The sequence below is a fragment of the Pseudoliparis swirei genome, chromosome 4 (assembly GCF_029220125.1).
Source record: "Pseudoliparis swirei isolate HS2019 ecotype Mariana Trench chromosome 4, NWPU_hadal_v1, whole genome shotgun sequence".
NCBI classification, from domain to species: Eukaryota; Metazoa; Chordata; class Actinopteri; order Perciformes; family Liparidae; genus Pseudoliparis; species Pseudoliparis swirei.
The window spans coordinates 34172030-34189529 of NC_079391.1; the positions used below are offsets into that span (position 1 = coordinate 34172030).

Sequence of the window (17500 nt, forward strand, 5' to 3'; positions counted from 1 at the left end):
GGTCAGACGGCTTCCCGTTAGCCGGTGAGGGAGAGCTGCCAGAGACACCTCGGCTCTGCAGGGCGACCGCCCGGAGGAGGAGGAGAGACAACCCGGAGGAGGAGGAGCCACGCGGCGACAGCCCGGAGGAGGAGGAGAGACAACCCGGAGGAGGAGGAGCCACGCGGCGACCACGAGGAGGACATTAAACTTCCTGTGGGACTCCTAAAGGTCACCTGTATCTTCCTGTGGGAGGTCTCTCCTAAAGGTCACCTGTACCTTCCTGTGGGAGGTCTCTCCTGAAGGTCACCTGTACCTTCCTGTGGGAGGTCTCTCCTGAAGGTCACCTGTACCTTCCTGTGGGAGGTCTCTCTCCTGAAGGTCACCTGTACCTTCCTGTGGGAGGTCTCTCCTGAAGGTCACCTGTACCTTCCTGTGGGAGGTCTCTCCTGAAGGTCACCTGTACCTTCCTGTGGGAGGTCTCTCCTGAAGGTCACCTGTACCTTCCTGTGGGAGGTCTCTCTCCTGAAGGTCACCTGTACCTTCCTGTGGGAGGTCTCTCCTGAAGGTCACCTGTACCTTCCTGTGGGAGGTCTCTCCTGAAGGTCACCTGTACCTTCCTGTGGGAGGTCTCTCCTGAAGGTCACCTGTACCTTCCTGTGGGAGGTCTCTCCTGAAGGTCACCTGTACCTTCCTGTGGGAGGTCTCTCCTGAAGGTCACCTGTACCTTCCTGTGGGAGGTCTCTCCTGAAGGTCACCTGTACCTTCCTGTGGGAGGTCTCTCCTGAAGGTCACCTGTACCTTCCTGTGGGAGGTCTCTCCTGAAGGTCACCTGTACCTTCCTGTGGGAGGTCTCTCCTGAAGGTCACCTGTACCTTCCTGTGGGAGGTCTCTCCTGAAGGTCACCTGTACCTTCCTGTGGGAGGTCTCTCCTGAAGGTCACCTGTACCTTCCTGTGGGAGGTCTCTCCTGAAGGTCACCTGTACCTTCCTGTGGGAGGTCTCTCCTGAAGGTCACCTGTACCTTCCTGTGGGAGGTCTCTCCTGAAGGTCACCTGTACCTTCCTGTGGGAGGTCTCTCCTAAAGGTCACCTGTACCTTCCTGTGGGAGGTCTCTCCTGAAGGTCACATGTACCTTCCTGTGGGAGGTCTCTCCTGAAGGTCACCTGTACCTTCCTGTGGGAGGTCTCTCCTAAAGGTCACCTGTACCTTCCTGTGGGAGGTCTCTCCTGAAGGTCACCTGTACCTTCCTGTGGGAGGTCTCTCTCCTAAAGGTCACCTGTACCTTCCTGTGGGAGGTCTCTCCTGAAGGTCACCTGTACCTTCCTGTGGGAGGTCTCTCCTGAAGGTCACCTGTACCTTCCTGTGGGAGGTCTCTCCTGAAGGTCACCTGTACCTTCCTGTGGGAGGTCTCTCCTGAAGGTCACCTGTACCTTCCTGTGGGAGGTCTCTCCTGAAGGTCACCTGTACCTTCCTGTGGGAGGTCTCTCCTGAAGGTCACCTGTACCTTCCTGAGGGAGGTCTCTCCTGAAGGTCACCTGTACCTTCCTGTGGGAGGTCTCTCCTGAAGGTCACCTGTTCCTTCCTGTGGGAGGTCTCTCCTGAAGGTCACCTGTACCTTCCTGTGGGAGGTCTCTCTCCTGAAGGTCACCTGTACCTTCCTGTGGGAGGTCTCTCCTGAAGGTCACCTGTACCTTCCTGTGGGAGGTCTCTCCTGAAGGTCACCTGTACCTTCCTGTGGAGGTCTCTCCTGAAGGTCACCTGTACCTTCCTGTGGGAGGTCTCTCCTGAAGGTCACCTGTACCTTCCTGTGGGAGGTCTCTCCTGAAGGTCACCTGTACCTTCCTGTGGGAGGTCTCTCCTGAAGGTCACCTGTTCCTTCCTGTGGGAGGTCTCTCCTGAAGGTCACCTGTACCTTCCTGTGGGAGGTCTCTCCTGAAGGTCACCTGTACCTTCCTGTGGGAGGTCTCTCCTGAAGGTCACCTGTACCTTCCTGTGGGAGGTCTCTCCTGAAGGTCACCTGTTCCTTCCTGTGGGAGGTCTCTCCTGAAGGTCACCTGTACCTTCCTGTGGGAGGTCTCTCCTGAAGGTCACCTGTACCTTCCTGTGGGAGGTCTCTCCTGAAGGTCACCTGTACCTTCCTGTGGGAGGTCTCTCCTGAAGGTCACCTGTACCTTCCTGTGGGAGGTCTCTCTCCTGAAGGTCACCTGTACCTTCCTGTGGGAGGTCTCTCCTGAAGGTCACCTGTACCTTCCTGTGGGAGGTCTCTCCTGAAGGTCACCTGTACCTTCCTGTGGGAGGTCTCTCCTGAAGGTCACCTGTACCTTCCTGTGGGAGGTCTCTCTCCTGAAGGTCACCTGTACCTTCCTGTGGGAGGTCTCTCTCCTGAAGGTCACCTGTACCTTCCTGTGGGAGGTCTCTCCTAAAGGTCACCTGTACCTTCCTGTGGGAGGTCTCTCCTAAAGGTCACCTGTACCTTCCTGTGGGAGGTCTCTCTCCTGAAGGTCACCTCTACCTTCCTGTGGGAGGTCTCTCTCCTGAAGGTCACCTGTACCTTCCTGTGGGAGGTCTCTCCTGAAGGTCACCTGTACCTTCCTGTGGGAGGTCTCTCCTGAAGGTCACCTGTACCTTCCTTTGGGAGGTCTCTCCTGAAGGTCACCTGTACCTTCCTGTGGGAGGTCTCTCTCCTGAAGGTCACCTGTACCTTCCTGTGGGAGGTCTCTCCTGAAGGTCACCTGTACTTTCCTGTGGGAGGTCTCTCCTGAAGGTCACCTGTTCCTTCCTGTGGGAGGTCTCTCTCCTGAAGGTCACCTGTACCTTCCTGTGGGAGGTCTCTCCTGAAGGTCACCTGTACCTTCCTGTGGGAGGTCTCTCTCCTGAAGGTCACCTGTACCTTCCTGTGGGAGGTCTCTCCTGAAGGTCACCTGTACCTTCCTGTGGGAGGTCTCTCCTGAAGGTCACCTGTTCCTTCCTGTGGGAGGTCTCTCTCCTGAAGGTCACCTGTACCTTCCTGTGGGAGGTCTCTCCTGAAGGTCACCTGTACCTTCCTGTGGGAGGTCTCTCCTGAAGGTCACCTGTACCTTCCTGTGGGAGGTCTCTCCTGAAGGTCACCTGTACCTTCCTGTGGGAGGTCTCTCCTGAAGGTCACCTGTACCTTCCTGTGGGAGGTCTCTCCTGAAGGTCACCTGTACCTTCCTGTGGGAGGTCTCTCCTGAAGGTCACCTGTACCTTGGTGTGCAGCTTGGCGATCTGCTTCTCGTCCACGTCGGGTTGCTTGTAGATTCGACTCTTGTAGCGGAACTGTTGAGCAAACACAGACGACGTCAACGCGGGAACCAGCAACCTTTCCTTCTCCTTCACTCTACGCCTTCAGGTCCTCTTTTTAACCCTTGTGTTGCCTTAGGGTCATTTTGACCCGAATCAATATTACACCCTCCCCCCGCCTTCGGGTTAATTTGACCCCATTCAATGTTTAATGTCGGTGTTCTTTCGGTAGTCAACAAACAAACATAAAGTGCCTCACACTTAAACTTGGAAAACAATATTAATTCTAATAATTTTCTGGAGGTTTTAATTGCTGGCGTCAAATTGAACCCAAAGGGTAAAATATGTTAGTAAATATAAAGGTAACAGGAGGGTGAAACATTGAATCGGGTCAAAATGACCCAAAGGCGGGGGGAGGGTGTAATATTGATTCGGGTCAAAATGACCCTAAGGCAACACAAGGGTTAAAGACACTTTCTATTACTTTCATGTTTTCATCTTTCTTTGGTTTCTTTTGTCAATATCTTTTCATTTACGGTGGGTTATCTTGTGACTTCATTGGGTTGTTCTGGCGCCCCCTGTGGACTGAAGTGGTAGTGTCTCTGAGTACCAGGGTCCCTTTAGAACACCTCTTGCTGCAGCAGGTCTGGTTCTGGTGACCCTGCATGGGGTCGACCCGGTGGCCCCGACGAGGAGCTCGAAGGAGAACTCTCTAGAACCAGACCACCTTCTCTCTGAGGGTGTTACTGGTGGGGGTCTGAAGAGGACCCGGACTAACAGACTGGCTCAGGACCAGTTAAAGGTTCCTTCAGTCACTTGAAAAATGAACTTCATTTATATCAGAATCTACACAACCACTCAAAGTCACGTAGAAACTTCCTTATATACAAAGCGTTGTTTTCCAATGAAGATCACATTGAATCATAACTCTCTACATAGTTAATGTGTACATGACTATTCTCTGGTGTTAAGTCTCTCCAGAGGTGTGTAGAGGCCCATCTCCAGTGTTCCAGTGGTACATTGTGTTATCGCCTTAGAAGACTAGCGGAGGGGTAGAAAACCCTTTAAACCCTTTTGATGTGAGCGCAGCTGAAAACAGTTGTGCTGCCGAGAGAAGCTCTAAAACTATTCTTCCTTTGAGCCACAAGAAGAACTACATTAATATTTACTATAAACATCATTATTTATAACCTCCTCAAAGTCTGGACGAGATGTTATATTCATTCGATCAATAAAAGTTCATGTAAAACACCAGAGAGTCTGCGTGACTCCAAACTCTTGCGGTCGTGTATTTTGGTGTTTCTCTGCTCCTCGCTGACTTTCTGTTTCCGAGGTTTTGATTCTCACTGGCTCCTCCTTCAGTTCACGAAGCGCCCGCCGTGACGGCCAATCAGACGCTCACCTCCAGAGACGGGACGCCCTCTCTGATTGGCTGAGGGTACTCTCGGAGGAGGCGCTCCTCGTCCAGGAACGTCCCGTCACGCCCGCCGCCGGCCGGCTGGAAGAGTCCGTAGTTCAGCACGTCCTTCAGGTTCTGGGTCAGCGTACACAGGATCCGTTGCTTAGCAACCCAGACCGTCGCCTCCGGGTTGAACCGCACGCACTTCTGGTGAGGAGAGGAAAGGAGACGAGACGAGAGGAGAGGAGGGGAGAGGAGACGAGACGAGGGGAGAGGAAAGGAGGGGAGAGGAGAGGAAAGGAGACGAGAGGAGAGGAGACGAGACGAGAGGAGAGGAGGGGAGAGGAAAGGAGAGAAGAGGAGACGAGACAAGATGAGACGAGACGAGAGGAAAGGAGGGGAGAGGAGACGAGACGAGAGGAAAGGAGGGGAGAGGAGACGAGAGGAGGGGAGAAGAGGGGAGAGGAAAGGAGACGAGAGGAGAGGAGACGAGACGAGAGGAGAGGAGAGGAGGGGAGACGAGAGGAAAGGAGGGGAGAGGAGATGAAAGGAGAGAAGACGAGACAAGAGGAGAGGAGGGGAGAGGAGAGGAGACGAGACGAGAGGAGAGGAGAAGAGAAGGAGAGGAGAGGAGGGGAGGGGAGAGGAGAGAAGACGAGACAAGAGGAGAGGAGGGGAGAGGAGACGAGAGGAAGGGAGGGGAGAGGAGGAGACGAGAGGAGAAGAGAGGAGCAGGAGAGGAGAAGAGAGGAGAGGAGAGGAGAAGAGGGGAGAGAAAAGGATGGGTGGGGATGAGGAGAAGAAAGGAGAGGAGAGGAAAGGTGACGAGAGGAGAGGAAAGGAAAGGAGATGAGAGGAGAGGAGAGGAGAGGAAAGGTGACGAGAGGAGAGGAAAGGAAAGGAGAGGAGAGGAAAGGTGATGAGAGGAGAGGAAAGGAAATGAGAGAAAAGGAGACGAGAGGAGAGGAAAGGAGACGAGAGGAAAGATAGATAGATAGATAGATAGATATATACTTTATTAATCCCCAAGGGGAAATTTGTCGAGTCAGTAGCAGCAACACACAAGAATAAAAAAAACAAAACACAAAATATAAGAAGGGTTAGGGTGATCTGGCAAGAGGTGAACTGTTGTAGAGCCTCATAGCCGTCGGCAGGAATGTTCTCCTGTATCTCTCCTTGTGGCAGCGGAGCGTGAGGAGACGTCTGGAGAAAGTCCTCCTCTGTCCCTGTAGGAGGTGGTGGAGAGGGTGGTCCGGGTTGTCCAATATGGACACCAGTTTCTTCAACGACCTCCTCTCCACCACCTGTTCCAGGTGCTCCAGCTGGCAGCCGATGATGGAGCCAGCCTTCCTAACCAGTTTGTTAAGACGGCTGGTGTCACCGGCTCCGATGCTGCTCCCCCAGCAGACAATGGCAAAGTGCAGCACACTGGCCACAAAGGAGAGGAGAGGAAATGAAAGGAGACGAGAGGAAAGGAGAGGAGAGGAAAGTAGACGAGAGGAGAGGAAAGGAAAGGAGACGAGAGGAAAGGAGAGGAGAGGAAAGGAGACGAGAGGAAAGGAGAGGAGAGGAAAGGAGACGAGAGGAAAGGAGAGGAAAGGAAAGGAGACATGAGGAAAGGAAAGTAGACGAGAGGAAAGGAGAGGAAACGGAAAGGTGACGAGAGGAAAGGAGAGGAGGAAAGGAAAGGAGACGAGAGGAAAGGAGAGGAGACGAGAGGAAAGGAGGGGAGAGGAGACGAGACGAGAGGAGAGGAGAGGAGACGAGAGGAAAGGAGGGGAGAGGAGACAAGAGGAGAGGAGGGGAGAGGAAAGGAGAAAAGAGGAGACAAGACAAGATGAGACGAGAGGAGACGAGAGGAAAGGAGAGGAGGGGAGAGGAGACGAGAGGAGGGGAGAGGAGGGGAGGGGAGACGAGAGGAAAGGAGGGGAGAGGAGATGAAAGGAGAGAAGACGAGACAAGAGGAGAGGAGGGGAGAGGAGAGGAGACGAGACGAGAGGAGAAGAGAAGGAGAGGAGAGGAGGGGAGGGGAGAGGAGAGGAGAAGAGGGGAGAGGAAAGGAGAGAAGACGAGACAAGAGGAGAGGAGGGGAGAGGAGAGGAGACGAGAGGAAGGGAGGGGAGAGGAGACAAGAGGAGAGGAGGGGAGAGGAAAGGAGAAAAGAGGAGACAAGACAAGATGAGACGAGAGGAGACGAGAGGAGACGAGAGGAAAGGAGAGGAGGGGAGAGGAGACGAGACGAGACGAGAGGAGACGAGAGGAAAGGAGAGGAGGGGAGAGGAGACGAGACGAGACGAGAGGAGACGAGAGGAAAGGAGGGGAGAGGAGATGAAAGGAGAGAAGACGAGACAAGAGGAGAGGAGGGGAGAGGAGAGGAGACGAGACGAGAGGAGAGGAGAAGAGAAGGAGAGGAGAGGAGGGGAGGGGAGAGGAGAGGAAAGGAGAGAAGACGAGACAAGAGGAGAGGAGGGGAGAGGAGAGGAGACGAGAGGAAGGGAGGGGAGAGGAGAAGAGAAGCAGGAGAGGAGAGGAGAGGGGAGAGGAGAGGAGAGGAGAGAGGAGAGGAGAGGAGACGAGAGGAGCAGGAGAGGGGAGGATAAGAGAAGAGGGGAGAGGAGAGGAGAAGAGAAGAGGGGAGAGGAGAGGAGCAGGAGAGGAGGGGAGAGAAAAGGATGGGTGGGGATGAGGAGAAGAAAGGAGAGGAGAGGAAAGGAAAGGAGATGAGAGGAGAGGAAAGTTGACAAGAGGAGAGGAAAGGAAAGGAGAGGAGAGGAGAGGAAAGGTGATGAGAGGAGAGGAAAGGAAATGAGAGAAAAGGAGACGAGAGGAGAGGAAAGGAGACGAGAGGAAAGGAGAGGAGAGGAAAGGAGACGAGAGGAAAGGAGAGGAGAGGAAAGGAGAGGAGAGGAAAGGAGACGAGAGGAAAGGAAAGGAGACATGAGGAAAGGAGAGGAGAGGAAAGGAAAGGAGACGAGAGGAAAGGAGAGGAGAGGAAAGGAAAGGAGACGAGACGAGAGGAGAGGAGAGAAGAGGAGACGAGACAAGAGGAGACGAGACGAGGGGAGAGGAGAGGAGACGAGACGAGAGGAAAGGAGGGGAGAGGAGACGAGAGGAGAGGAGGGGAGAAGAGGGGAGAGGAGAGGAGGGGAGAGGAAAGGAGAGAAGAGGAGACGAGACAAGATGAGACGAGGGGAGAGGAGAGGAGACGAGACGAGACGAGACGAGAGGAGAGGAGGGGAGAGGAGAGGAGACGAGAGGAAAGGAGGGGAGAGGAGAGGAGCCGAGGGGAAAGGAGGGGAGAGGAGACGAGAGGAAAGGAGGGGAGAGGAGACAAGAGGAGAGGAGGAGAGAGGAAAGGAGAGAAGAGGAGACAAGACAAGATGAGACGAGAGGAGACGAGACAAGAGGAGAGGAGGGGAGAGGAGACGAGACGAGACGAGAGGAGAGGAGGGGAGAGGAGACGAGAGGAGGGGAGAGGAGGGGAGAGGAGATGAAAGGAGAGAAGACGAGACAAGAGGAGAGGAGGGGAGAGGAGAGGAGATGAGAGGAGAGGAGAAGAGAAGGAGAGGAGAAGAGGGGAGAGGAAAGGGGAGAAGACGAGACAAGAGGAGAGGAGGGGAGAGGAGAGGAGACGAGAGGAAGGGAGGGGAGAGGAGAGGAGAAGAGAAGCAGTAGAGGAGAGGAGAGGGGAGAGGAGAGGAGACGAGAGGAGAAGAGAGGAGCAGGAGAGGAGAGGAGAGAAGAGGGGAGAGGACAGGAGAAGAGGGGAGAGGAGAAGAGAAGAGGGGAGAGGAGAGGAGAGGAGCAGGAGAGGAGGGGAGAGAAAAGGATGGGTGGGGATGAGGAGAAGAGAGGAGAGGAGAGGAAAGGTGACGAGAGGAGAGGAAAGGAAAGGAGATGAGAGGAGAGGAGAGGAGAGGAAAGGTGATGAGAGGAGAGGAAAGGAAATGAGAGAAAAGGAGACGAGAGGAGAGGAAAGGAGACGAGAGGAAAGGAGAGGAGAGGAAAGGAGACGAGAGGAAAGGAGAGGAAAGTAGACGAGAGGAGAGGAAAGGAAAGGAGACGAGAGGAAAGGAGAGGAGAGGAAAGGAGACGAGAGGAGAGGAGACGAGAGGAGAGGAATGGAAAGGAGACGAGAGGAAAGGAAAGGAGACGAGGAAAGGAAAGTACACGAGAGGAAAGGAGAGGAAAGGAAAGGTTAAGGAGACGAGAGGAAAGGAGAGGAGAGGAAAGGAAATGAGACGAGAGGAAAGGAGAGGAGAGGAAAGGAAAGGAGACGAGACGAGAGGAGAGGAGAGGAAAGGAAAGGAGACGAGAGGAGAGGACACAACCTGTTTAGACTCTGGTGATGTCTCGTGTCCTCACCGTCTGCTGCAGGTCGGGCACTAGGACCCTGACGACCAGCGAGTTGAGAAGCTCTGAGCCGTCTCCTCCTCACTGGAGGGCGGACTCCGGGGCATCGGGGACGCCAGCTGGGGACAGCGAGAGAGAGAGAGGAAGAGAGAGAGGAAGAGAGAGGGAGAGAGAGGAAGAGAGAGAGGAAGAGACAGGGAGAGAGAGAGGAAGAGAGAGAGAGGAAGAGAGGAAGAGAGAGAGGAAGAGAGGGAGAGAGAGAGGAAGAGAGGGAGAGAGAGGAAGAGACAGGGAGAGAGAGAGGAAGAGAGGGAGAGAGGAAGAGAGGAAGAGAGGGAGAGAGAGGAAGAGACAGGGAGAGAGAGAGGAAGAGAGAGAGGAAGAGAGGGAGAGAGGAAGAGAGGAAGAGACAGGGAGAGAGAGAGGAAGAGAGAGAGGAAGAGAGGGAGAGAGAGGAAGAGACAGGAAGAGACAGAGGAAGAGAGAGAGGAACATGAGGAGGCTGAAGGACACTTCCTGACAGCAGCAGGACTGAAGTGTTTCCTCATGCTGCGTGAGCCAGGACCAGGACCAGGACCAGGACCAGGACCAGGACCAGGACCAGGGCCAGGACTAGGACCAGGACCAGGGCCAGGACTAGGACCAGGACCAGGGCCAGGACCAGGACCAGGACCAGGACCAGGACCAGGACCAGGACCAGGACCAGGACCAGGACCAGGACCAGGACCAGGACCAGGACCAGGACCAGGACCAGGACCAGGACCAGGGCCAGGACCAGGACCAGGACCAGGACCAGGACCAGGGCCAGGACCAGGACCAGGACCAGGACCAGGTCCAGGACCAGTACAAGGACCAGGACCAGGCCAGGACCAGGCCAGGACAGGACCAGGTCCAGGACCAGTACCAGGACAGGACCAGTACAGGACCAGGACCAGGACCAGGACCGGGACCAGGACCAGGACCAGGACCAGGACCAGGACCGGGACCAAGACCAGGACCAGGACCAGGACCAGGACCAGGACCAGGACCAGGACCAGGACCAGGACCAGGACCAGGACCAGGACCAGGACCAGGACCAGGACCAGGACCAGGACCAGGACCAGGACCAGGACCAGGACCAGGGCCAGGACCAGGACCAGGACCAGGACCAGGACCAGGACCAGGACCAGGACCAGGACCAGGACCAGGACCAGGACCAGGACCAGGACCAGGACCAGGACCAGGACCAGGACCAGGACCAGGACCAGGACCAGGACCAGGACCAGGACCAGGACCAGGACCAGGACCAGGACCAGGACCAGGACCAGGACCAGGACCAGGACCAGGACCAGGACCAGGACCAGGACCAGGACCAGGACCAGGACCAGGACCAGGACCAGGACCAGGACCAGGACCAGGACCAGGACCAGGACCAGGACCAGGACCAGGACCAGGACCAGGGCCAGGACTAGGACCAGGACCAGGACCAGGACCAGGACCAGGACCAGGACAGGACCAGGACCAGGACCAGGACCAGGTCCAGGACCAGTACCAGGACAGGACCAGGACCAGGACCAGGACCAGGACCAGGACTAGGACCAGGACCAGGACCAGGACCAGGACCAGGACCAGGACCAGGACCAGGACTAGGACCAGGACTAGGACCAGGACCAGGACTAGGACCAGGACTAGGACCAGGACTAGGACCAGGACCAGGACTAGGACCAGGACCAGGACTAGGACCAGGACCAGGGCTAGGACCAGGAACAGGACTAGGACCAGGACCAGGACCAGGACCAGGACCCCCTCAGCCTCCAGGCTCCATGTGGACCTTCACCAGAACTAGAACTCGCCACCACTCAGAGGGCATTCTGGGTAAATATAGATTACATCACTAGGCAACCGCCGAGATCCACGACCCTCGAGTTCTATCAACACGTTTAGGATGAGTTGAAATAATATAAATACACCTTAAAACCAGGAGGAGGAGGAGGAGGAGGAGGAGAGGAGGAGCACCAGGAACACTGCTCTGCATCACAGGACATACATGTTCCCCGTCTCTCTGCAGAGTGCTCCTCCTCCTCTCCGTGTGTGTCTGTGTGTGTGTGTCTGTGTGTGTGTCTGTGTGTGTGTGTCAGTGTGTGTGTGTCTGTGTGTGTGTGTGTGTAGCAGCACCTGCAGCGCCCCTCAGGCCTCCAGAGCGTCTCATTAGAGCTCTGGTGGTCTTGAAGGACCCGGCTCTCGTTACCGGGTCCACATTCCTCGCGGCTACATTAGCATTAGCTTGTGATGTTTATTATATTCTGATATGTGACTTGATGGCCACCATTCAGATTGATTTGTCATCAGAGGGACATGAGAGGTCAGAGTGGTGAGGAGGAGGAGGAGCGACTGAAGCTGAGCTGTTACCACACGCGGCCACAGGGGGCGCCAGAGCACCAGCTGGACAACTGGGGACTAAAGAACCACCGAGGTCACCTGACCCCCTAGAGGACATTATGTGGGATGATTCACACACACACACACACACACACACACACACACACACACACACACACACACACCCCCCCCCCCCTCTCTGGAGGGTTCAGGGTCTGAACTGGACGAGGCGTTGGCAGAACTCATCTTTTCCATTTTCACCACCTCATATATATATATAGGTACATATATATATACCTATATTATGCAGGTATATGTATATATACATAAATATATATATATATTTATCTATAAATATAGGTATATATACATATTTATAGATATATATATATATACCTATATTATGCAGGTATATATATATATATATGTCTATATATACATAAATATATATATATATCTATAAATATAGGTACATATATATGCAGGTATATATATACAGGACTGTCTCAGAAAATTAGAATATTGTGATGAAGTTCTTTATTTTCTGTAATGCAATTAAAAAAACAAAAATGTCATGCATTCTGGATTCATTACAAATCAACTGAAATATTGCAAGCCTTTTATTCTTTTAATATTGCTGATTATGGCTTACAGCTTAAGAAAACTCAAATATCCTATCTCTAAATATTAGAATATCATGAAAAAGTATACTAGTAGGGTATTAAACAAATCACTTGAATTGTCTAATTAACTCGAAACACCTGCAAGGGTTTCCTGAGCCTTGACAAACACTCAGCTGTTATAAATCTTTTTTTTACTTGGTCTGAGGAAATATTAAAATTGTATGAGATAGGATTTTAGAGTTTTCTTAAGCTGTAAGCCATAATCAGCAATATTAAAAGAATAAAAGGCTTGCAATATTTCAGTTGATTTGTAATGAATCCAGAATGCATGACATTTTTGTTTTTTTAATTGCATTACAGAAAATAAAGAACTTTATCACAATATTCTAATTTTCTGAGACAGTCCTGTATATACATATTTATAGATAAATATATATATATACATATTTCTAAAGGGGAAGGAATGCTCTTGAATGAATTAAATAACTTTTCTGAGCCACTAAGTCTGTGGATCAATACTGCGATCAATGGATTATTGATCGCATTAAAGACAGAAGCTCCTCCTCCTCGTCTTCATCACTAATCACAGAGACTGGCACGATAATAAAAGGGGAAACTAGTTTCTATAAATAATAATAAAACCAATAACGTTTAAATGTATTAATCAATATAAATCCTGTGATGTATTGATCGTGACTCGTTGGGATCTGGAGGTGTTGGTGACTCCATCCAGACCCTCGATCAATAAAACATGAAGAGAGATTCATAAACGCTGAGCCCACCAAGCAGCCAGGCCCCGAGAGGTCAGAGGTCAGACCACTGAGCTGGATGTCAAAAAGGAGTTCTACAGAGGAGTCGCCCCCTGGTGGTCAGGAGGGATAATGCAGCTTGAACACATGAAGCCTAGACTTCTATACAACCAGAGGAGTCGCCCCTGGTGGTCAGGAGAGAGAATGCAGCTTTAACACATGAAGCAGAGACTTCTATACAACCAGAGGAGCCCCCTGGTGGTCAGGAGAGAGAATGCAGCTTTAACACATGAAGCAGAGACTTCTATACAACCAGAGGAGTCGCCATCAGCTGGATCAGTTGTAAGCCTTTCCCCTGCTGGGTTGCCAGGTGTGCTGGTGGTCATCCTCCTCCAGCAGCTCATCAACCGGAAGTGATCATCAATGAATCTGAAGGTCTTTTCCCGCATGAATGAACGAGTGTATGACGAGAGACACGAGGGTCACCTCACAGAGTCACGTGCTCACCGGACTTTGTTGTGACTCGTGACGTGTTTGAACTTCCGGCTGCTCTCATTGGTCGGTTACTAAAACACACAAACAAATCAAACAACAAACTAAAAGGAACAACAACTCCATTTAACTTCATAGTATTACTTTAAAATGTAAATTCAACTTTGACCCCCCCACCGGAAGCTGTTGTTAACGGATCATATCTAACGTAGCACGAGGATCAATAAGTCATCCTGTTGAGACACGAGAGAGGAGGCGCAGAGAGGAGGCGAGAGAGGAGGCGAGAGAGGAGGCGCAGAGAGGAGGCGCTGTCTCTCCTCGTGACGCTGCAGGACAAACGTCCCAAAGTCCCGCGAGCTGCATGAACCGGGATCCGGTGTATAAAGTAGAAACCTGTTACCTTGACGTCGTCCTGGTTCCTCTTTTAATCCCTTCGTCCTGTGTCCTCGGTCCTGTGTCCTCGGTCCTTACTGCGGCTCAGTGCCTCCTCTCTCCGGCGCGCGCCGGCGGGTATTCCAGCTCTGTCTTTGGGGGGGGGGGGGGGATTCCACTCAAAAGTGTGGGTCTGTGGGCGGGGCAAGAGGGGGGGGGGGGTTCTGAACCTGATCTCCCGGAGAGAAACCCGACTGCTGCTGCGAGGAAACTCAATACGAGACGAGGAGGAGGAGGAGGAGCAGGAGGAGGAGGAGGAGCAGGAGGAGGAGGAGGAGGACGAGGAGGAGCAGCAGGAGGAGGAGGACCAGGGGAAGAGAAGAGCAGGAGGAGGAGGAGGAGGACGAGGAGGAGGAGCAGCAGGAGCAGCAGGAGGAGGAGGAGCAGCAGGAGGAGGAGGACGAGGAGGAGGGGAAGAGAAGAGAAGGAGGAGGAGGACGAGGAGGAGCAGGAGGAGCAGCAGGAGGAGGAGGAGGAGGACGAGGGGAAGAGAAGAGGAGGAGGAGGAGGAGGAAGATGCCAGATGTCTTTGGCCCAAAGCTGAATCTATTGCTGGACGCTGATTGGCTACATTTATATCATTTATATCTTTAATCAGTGATTGGTTGAACTGTTTCTTAGCCCCGCCTCTAATGGCCCAGCTGAATGATGAACAGATATTTATATCATTATATATAGCACATTCTATATGTCCAAAACACAAATATTGACAATTTGTACAATATATTATTAATATAACAAATATATTTATATTGATGTATAAATGTCTCCAGCAGCTCCTCAAATAAATATCTCTCTGTCGACATGCTCAAATGTGTCTCCTCCTCCTCCTCCTCTCCTCCTCCTCTTCTCCTCCTCCTCCTCCTCCTCCTCCTCCTCCTCGTCCTCCTCCTCCCAGTCGTCGCTGAAGGGTTCAGAGATGAAAGTGATCACTTACATCCTACTTCCTAGACCTAGGAAGCATCCTGCTTCCTTTCCTCTGCCATCAGCGCAGTGTGAATCCTCTTCAGGGACAGAAGTCATCTGGACGCCATGTGGGGGTCTGGTAACCAGGGAAGACCCTGTTGCCATGGTTACTAAGGAACCATGTGGAGTGGGGGTCAGACCTCCAGGAGAGGAGGAGCAGGAGGAGGAAGAGGAGGAAGACGAAGAGGTTTCTGAAGAGCTGGTCAACCAAGTAATCCCAATTCCATACACACACATACATACACACATATACACACACACATACACACTCACAAATACATACACACATACACACTCACAAATACATACACACACACATACATATACACACACACACACATACATATACACACAGACATATACACATAATCACATAGACACACAGACATAGACACACACACACACATACACACTACACACACACACCAGCAGACCTCATTGTAAAGTGGGACATTAAATAGGACACTAAAAAAAAAGAAGCTAAAAAAAGAATAAAGTGGTGAAGTGTCCAGACAACACACACACTACACAAAAACACACACTACAGTGTCATTTTATTGATATTTAATATGCTGACGTCGTTGTTTTGACTGTTTCTGGGGAAATAACTTTTTATATTTATGTATTTTTATATTTTTATAAATCTGACCAGATGCATCATGTAAATAAAGCATAATAAATACAATAAGTATAATAAATATAATACAGAATAAATATCATAAATATAATACAGTATAATAATTACAATAAGTATAATAAATATAATACAGTATAATAAATATAATACAGCATAATAAATATCATAAATATAATACAGTATAATAAATACAATAAGTATAATAAATATAATACAGCATAATAAATATCATAAATATAATACAGTATAATAAGTACAATAAGTATAATAAATATAATACAGTATAATAAGTACAATAAGTATAATAAATATAATAAGTATAATAAATATAATACAGTATAATAAGTACAATAAGTATACTACAGGAGGCGTTGGACTGAACGGAGGTCTGGAGCTGAAGTTTGTCCCTCATGGGACGCCGTACCTCAGAGGAGCTGCAGCCACTGAAGGTCAGAGGTCAGGGAGGATTTCATAAGATCCACGAGCAGGAGGAGGAAGAGGAGGAGCAAGAGGAACTGGAGGAGCAGCAGGAGGAAGAGGAGCAGAAGAGGAGGAGCAGCAGAGGAGAAGGAGGAGTAGGAGTCAGCACGATGTCATCGATCCTCAGAGGATCAAAGGGATGATCGATGAGTCAGAAATCATGGAGTCGCCGACCAGCTGATCTTCATCTTCATCAGTCCTCGTCTTCCTTTTGCACATTCAATATAATAAAGTTGTTTATTTAGTCTCTCTCTCATTAATCATAGCAGACTCCCACATGCTTCCTCTTCCTCCTCTTCCTCCTCCCCTGGAGGCAAGTAGGTCACCATCATCGAGGAGGAAGAGGAGGAAATACAAAGGAGAGAAAGAACATGGAGGAAGAGGTCAAAGTAAAGGAGGAAGAGAGAGAAGGAGAGAAGAAGAGAGGGAGAAGGAGAGAGAAGAGAGAGAGGGAGAGAGGAAAGAGAAGAGAGAAGAAGAGAGGGAGAAGGAGAAGGAGAGAGAAAGGGAGAGAGAGAAGAAGAGAGGAAAGAGAAGAGAGAGAAGAAGAGAGAGAGGGAGAGAAAGGGAGAGAGAGAAGAGAGGGAGGAGAGAGAAAGGGAGAGAAAGAAGAAGAGAGAGGAAGAGAGAGAGGGAGAGGGAGAGAAAGGGAGAGAGGAGCTTGTGGACGTTGTCTTGTGTGTAAATCAGTGAACCAGAGTGTGACGTCATCAACGTGGATGAAGACCACCGACGAAGAGTTTCCTCATTAATATTCATGAGGATCCAAGAATTCCCCAAAGAAACCGGAAATGGGTCAAAACCATGACGAGTAATTCATAAAGATCCAACACGGAGCGACTCGTGACGACCCGGCGTCACCGAGCCGACGGCGCCCTCTGGTGGCCGAACGAGGTCATTACACCAAGAGACCAAGACATGAGACCAAGACATCAGACACCGGGAGCGCGTCATGACCTGAGAGGAACATTGACTCCACGCGGCTCTCAACATGGCGCTGGTAGAATTGTGTACTGTGCCTTTAAGAACTGTTTGGACCTGACACCGTTTTTTAAAGGTCAGAGCGTCACGTCCTCCACCTGTAAGGTCGCGAGGCGTTCAGGGACTTCACACAGAGACCGCCGCAGCTCAGCCAAACACTCAGGGAACTTTGAGGTTTTATTTCATCGGCAAACTGGAGACAAAAATGTATCAACAGCTTTAACTTTGTGTCGTCATCTTCATCATCTTCATCATCATCAGACAGTCGAGGAAGAGCAGAGCCAAGGGGACGTTTCTCTGGTTCATGATCTGAACCTCTGAGTCGACACCCTCTCATTGATCCCTTTGAATCAGCTGATCAATAAGTCATTGATATGTTATATCGTTATATTCCTGTGGCGCTGTAGTGACGTCATGTGACCAGAGAGGGCGCTGATGACGCGGCGACACAGCAGGAGCTCTTACAGAAATATGCCATCTTCCTCATAAATAGATTTATTGATTCTTCACCTCTTTATGTACATCGTTTAAACCTCGTCTTCACAATACAGGAGCGTGCACGTGAGAGTGCACGTGAGAGTGCACGTGGTCTCAGCGCTCATAAATACAACAACCCTCAAATACACGGCGACGTCGTTCTGTAGGCCGACGCCTTTTTGGATCGCAGTTTAAAGGGAGCAGGGGGCGGGGTTAAGGTAACAAGGGGAGGGCTTAAAGGAGCAGGGGGCGGGGTTAAAGGGGCGCGTAGTGTTTGTGAGCTCACGTGAGTATTGACGCGTGAGCTTCAG

At 51.4% G+C, this 17500-nt stretch overlaps 1 protein-coding gene and 1 long non-coding RNA gene across 2 annotated transcripts in view; both read right to left on the reverse strand.

Moving 5' to 3' along the window:
- LOC130193254 (SH3 and multiple ankyrin repeat domains protein 2-like) overlaps window positions 1–9542 on the reverse strand; it is a 110155-nt gene extending 100613 nt beyond the window's left edge. Inside the window, exons 1-4 of the mRNA XM_056413703.1 lie at window positions 9527–9542; window positions 9007–9074; window positions 4645–4848; window positions 3207–3278 (exon numbers count right to left, since the gene is read on the reverse strand). Coding sequence (XP_056269678.1) covers window positions 3207–3278; window positions 4645–4848; window positions 9007–9074; window positions 9527–9542 — 360 coding nt within the window. The remainder of the gene's footprint in view (window positions 1–3206; window positions 3279–4644; window positions 4849–9006; window positions 9075–9526) is intronic.
- A 5609-nt stretch (window positions 9543–15151) lies between these two features.
- The window catches only part of LOC130193065 (uncharacterized), a 2615-nt gene continuing 266 nt past the window's right edge, over window positions 15152–17500 (reverse strand). The window contains exons 1-2 of the long non-coding RNA XR_008831499.1: window positions 17476–17500; window positions 15152–15766 (exon numbers count right to left, since the gene is read on the reverse strand). The exon at window positions 17476–17500 is cut by the window's right edge and continues 266 nt beyond it. This is a non-coding gene — a long non-coding RNA (uncharacterized LOC130193065). The remainder of the gene's footprint in view (window positions 15767–17475) is intronic.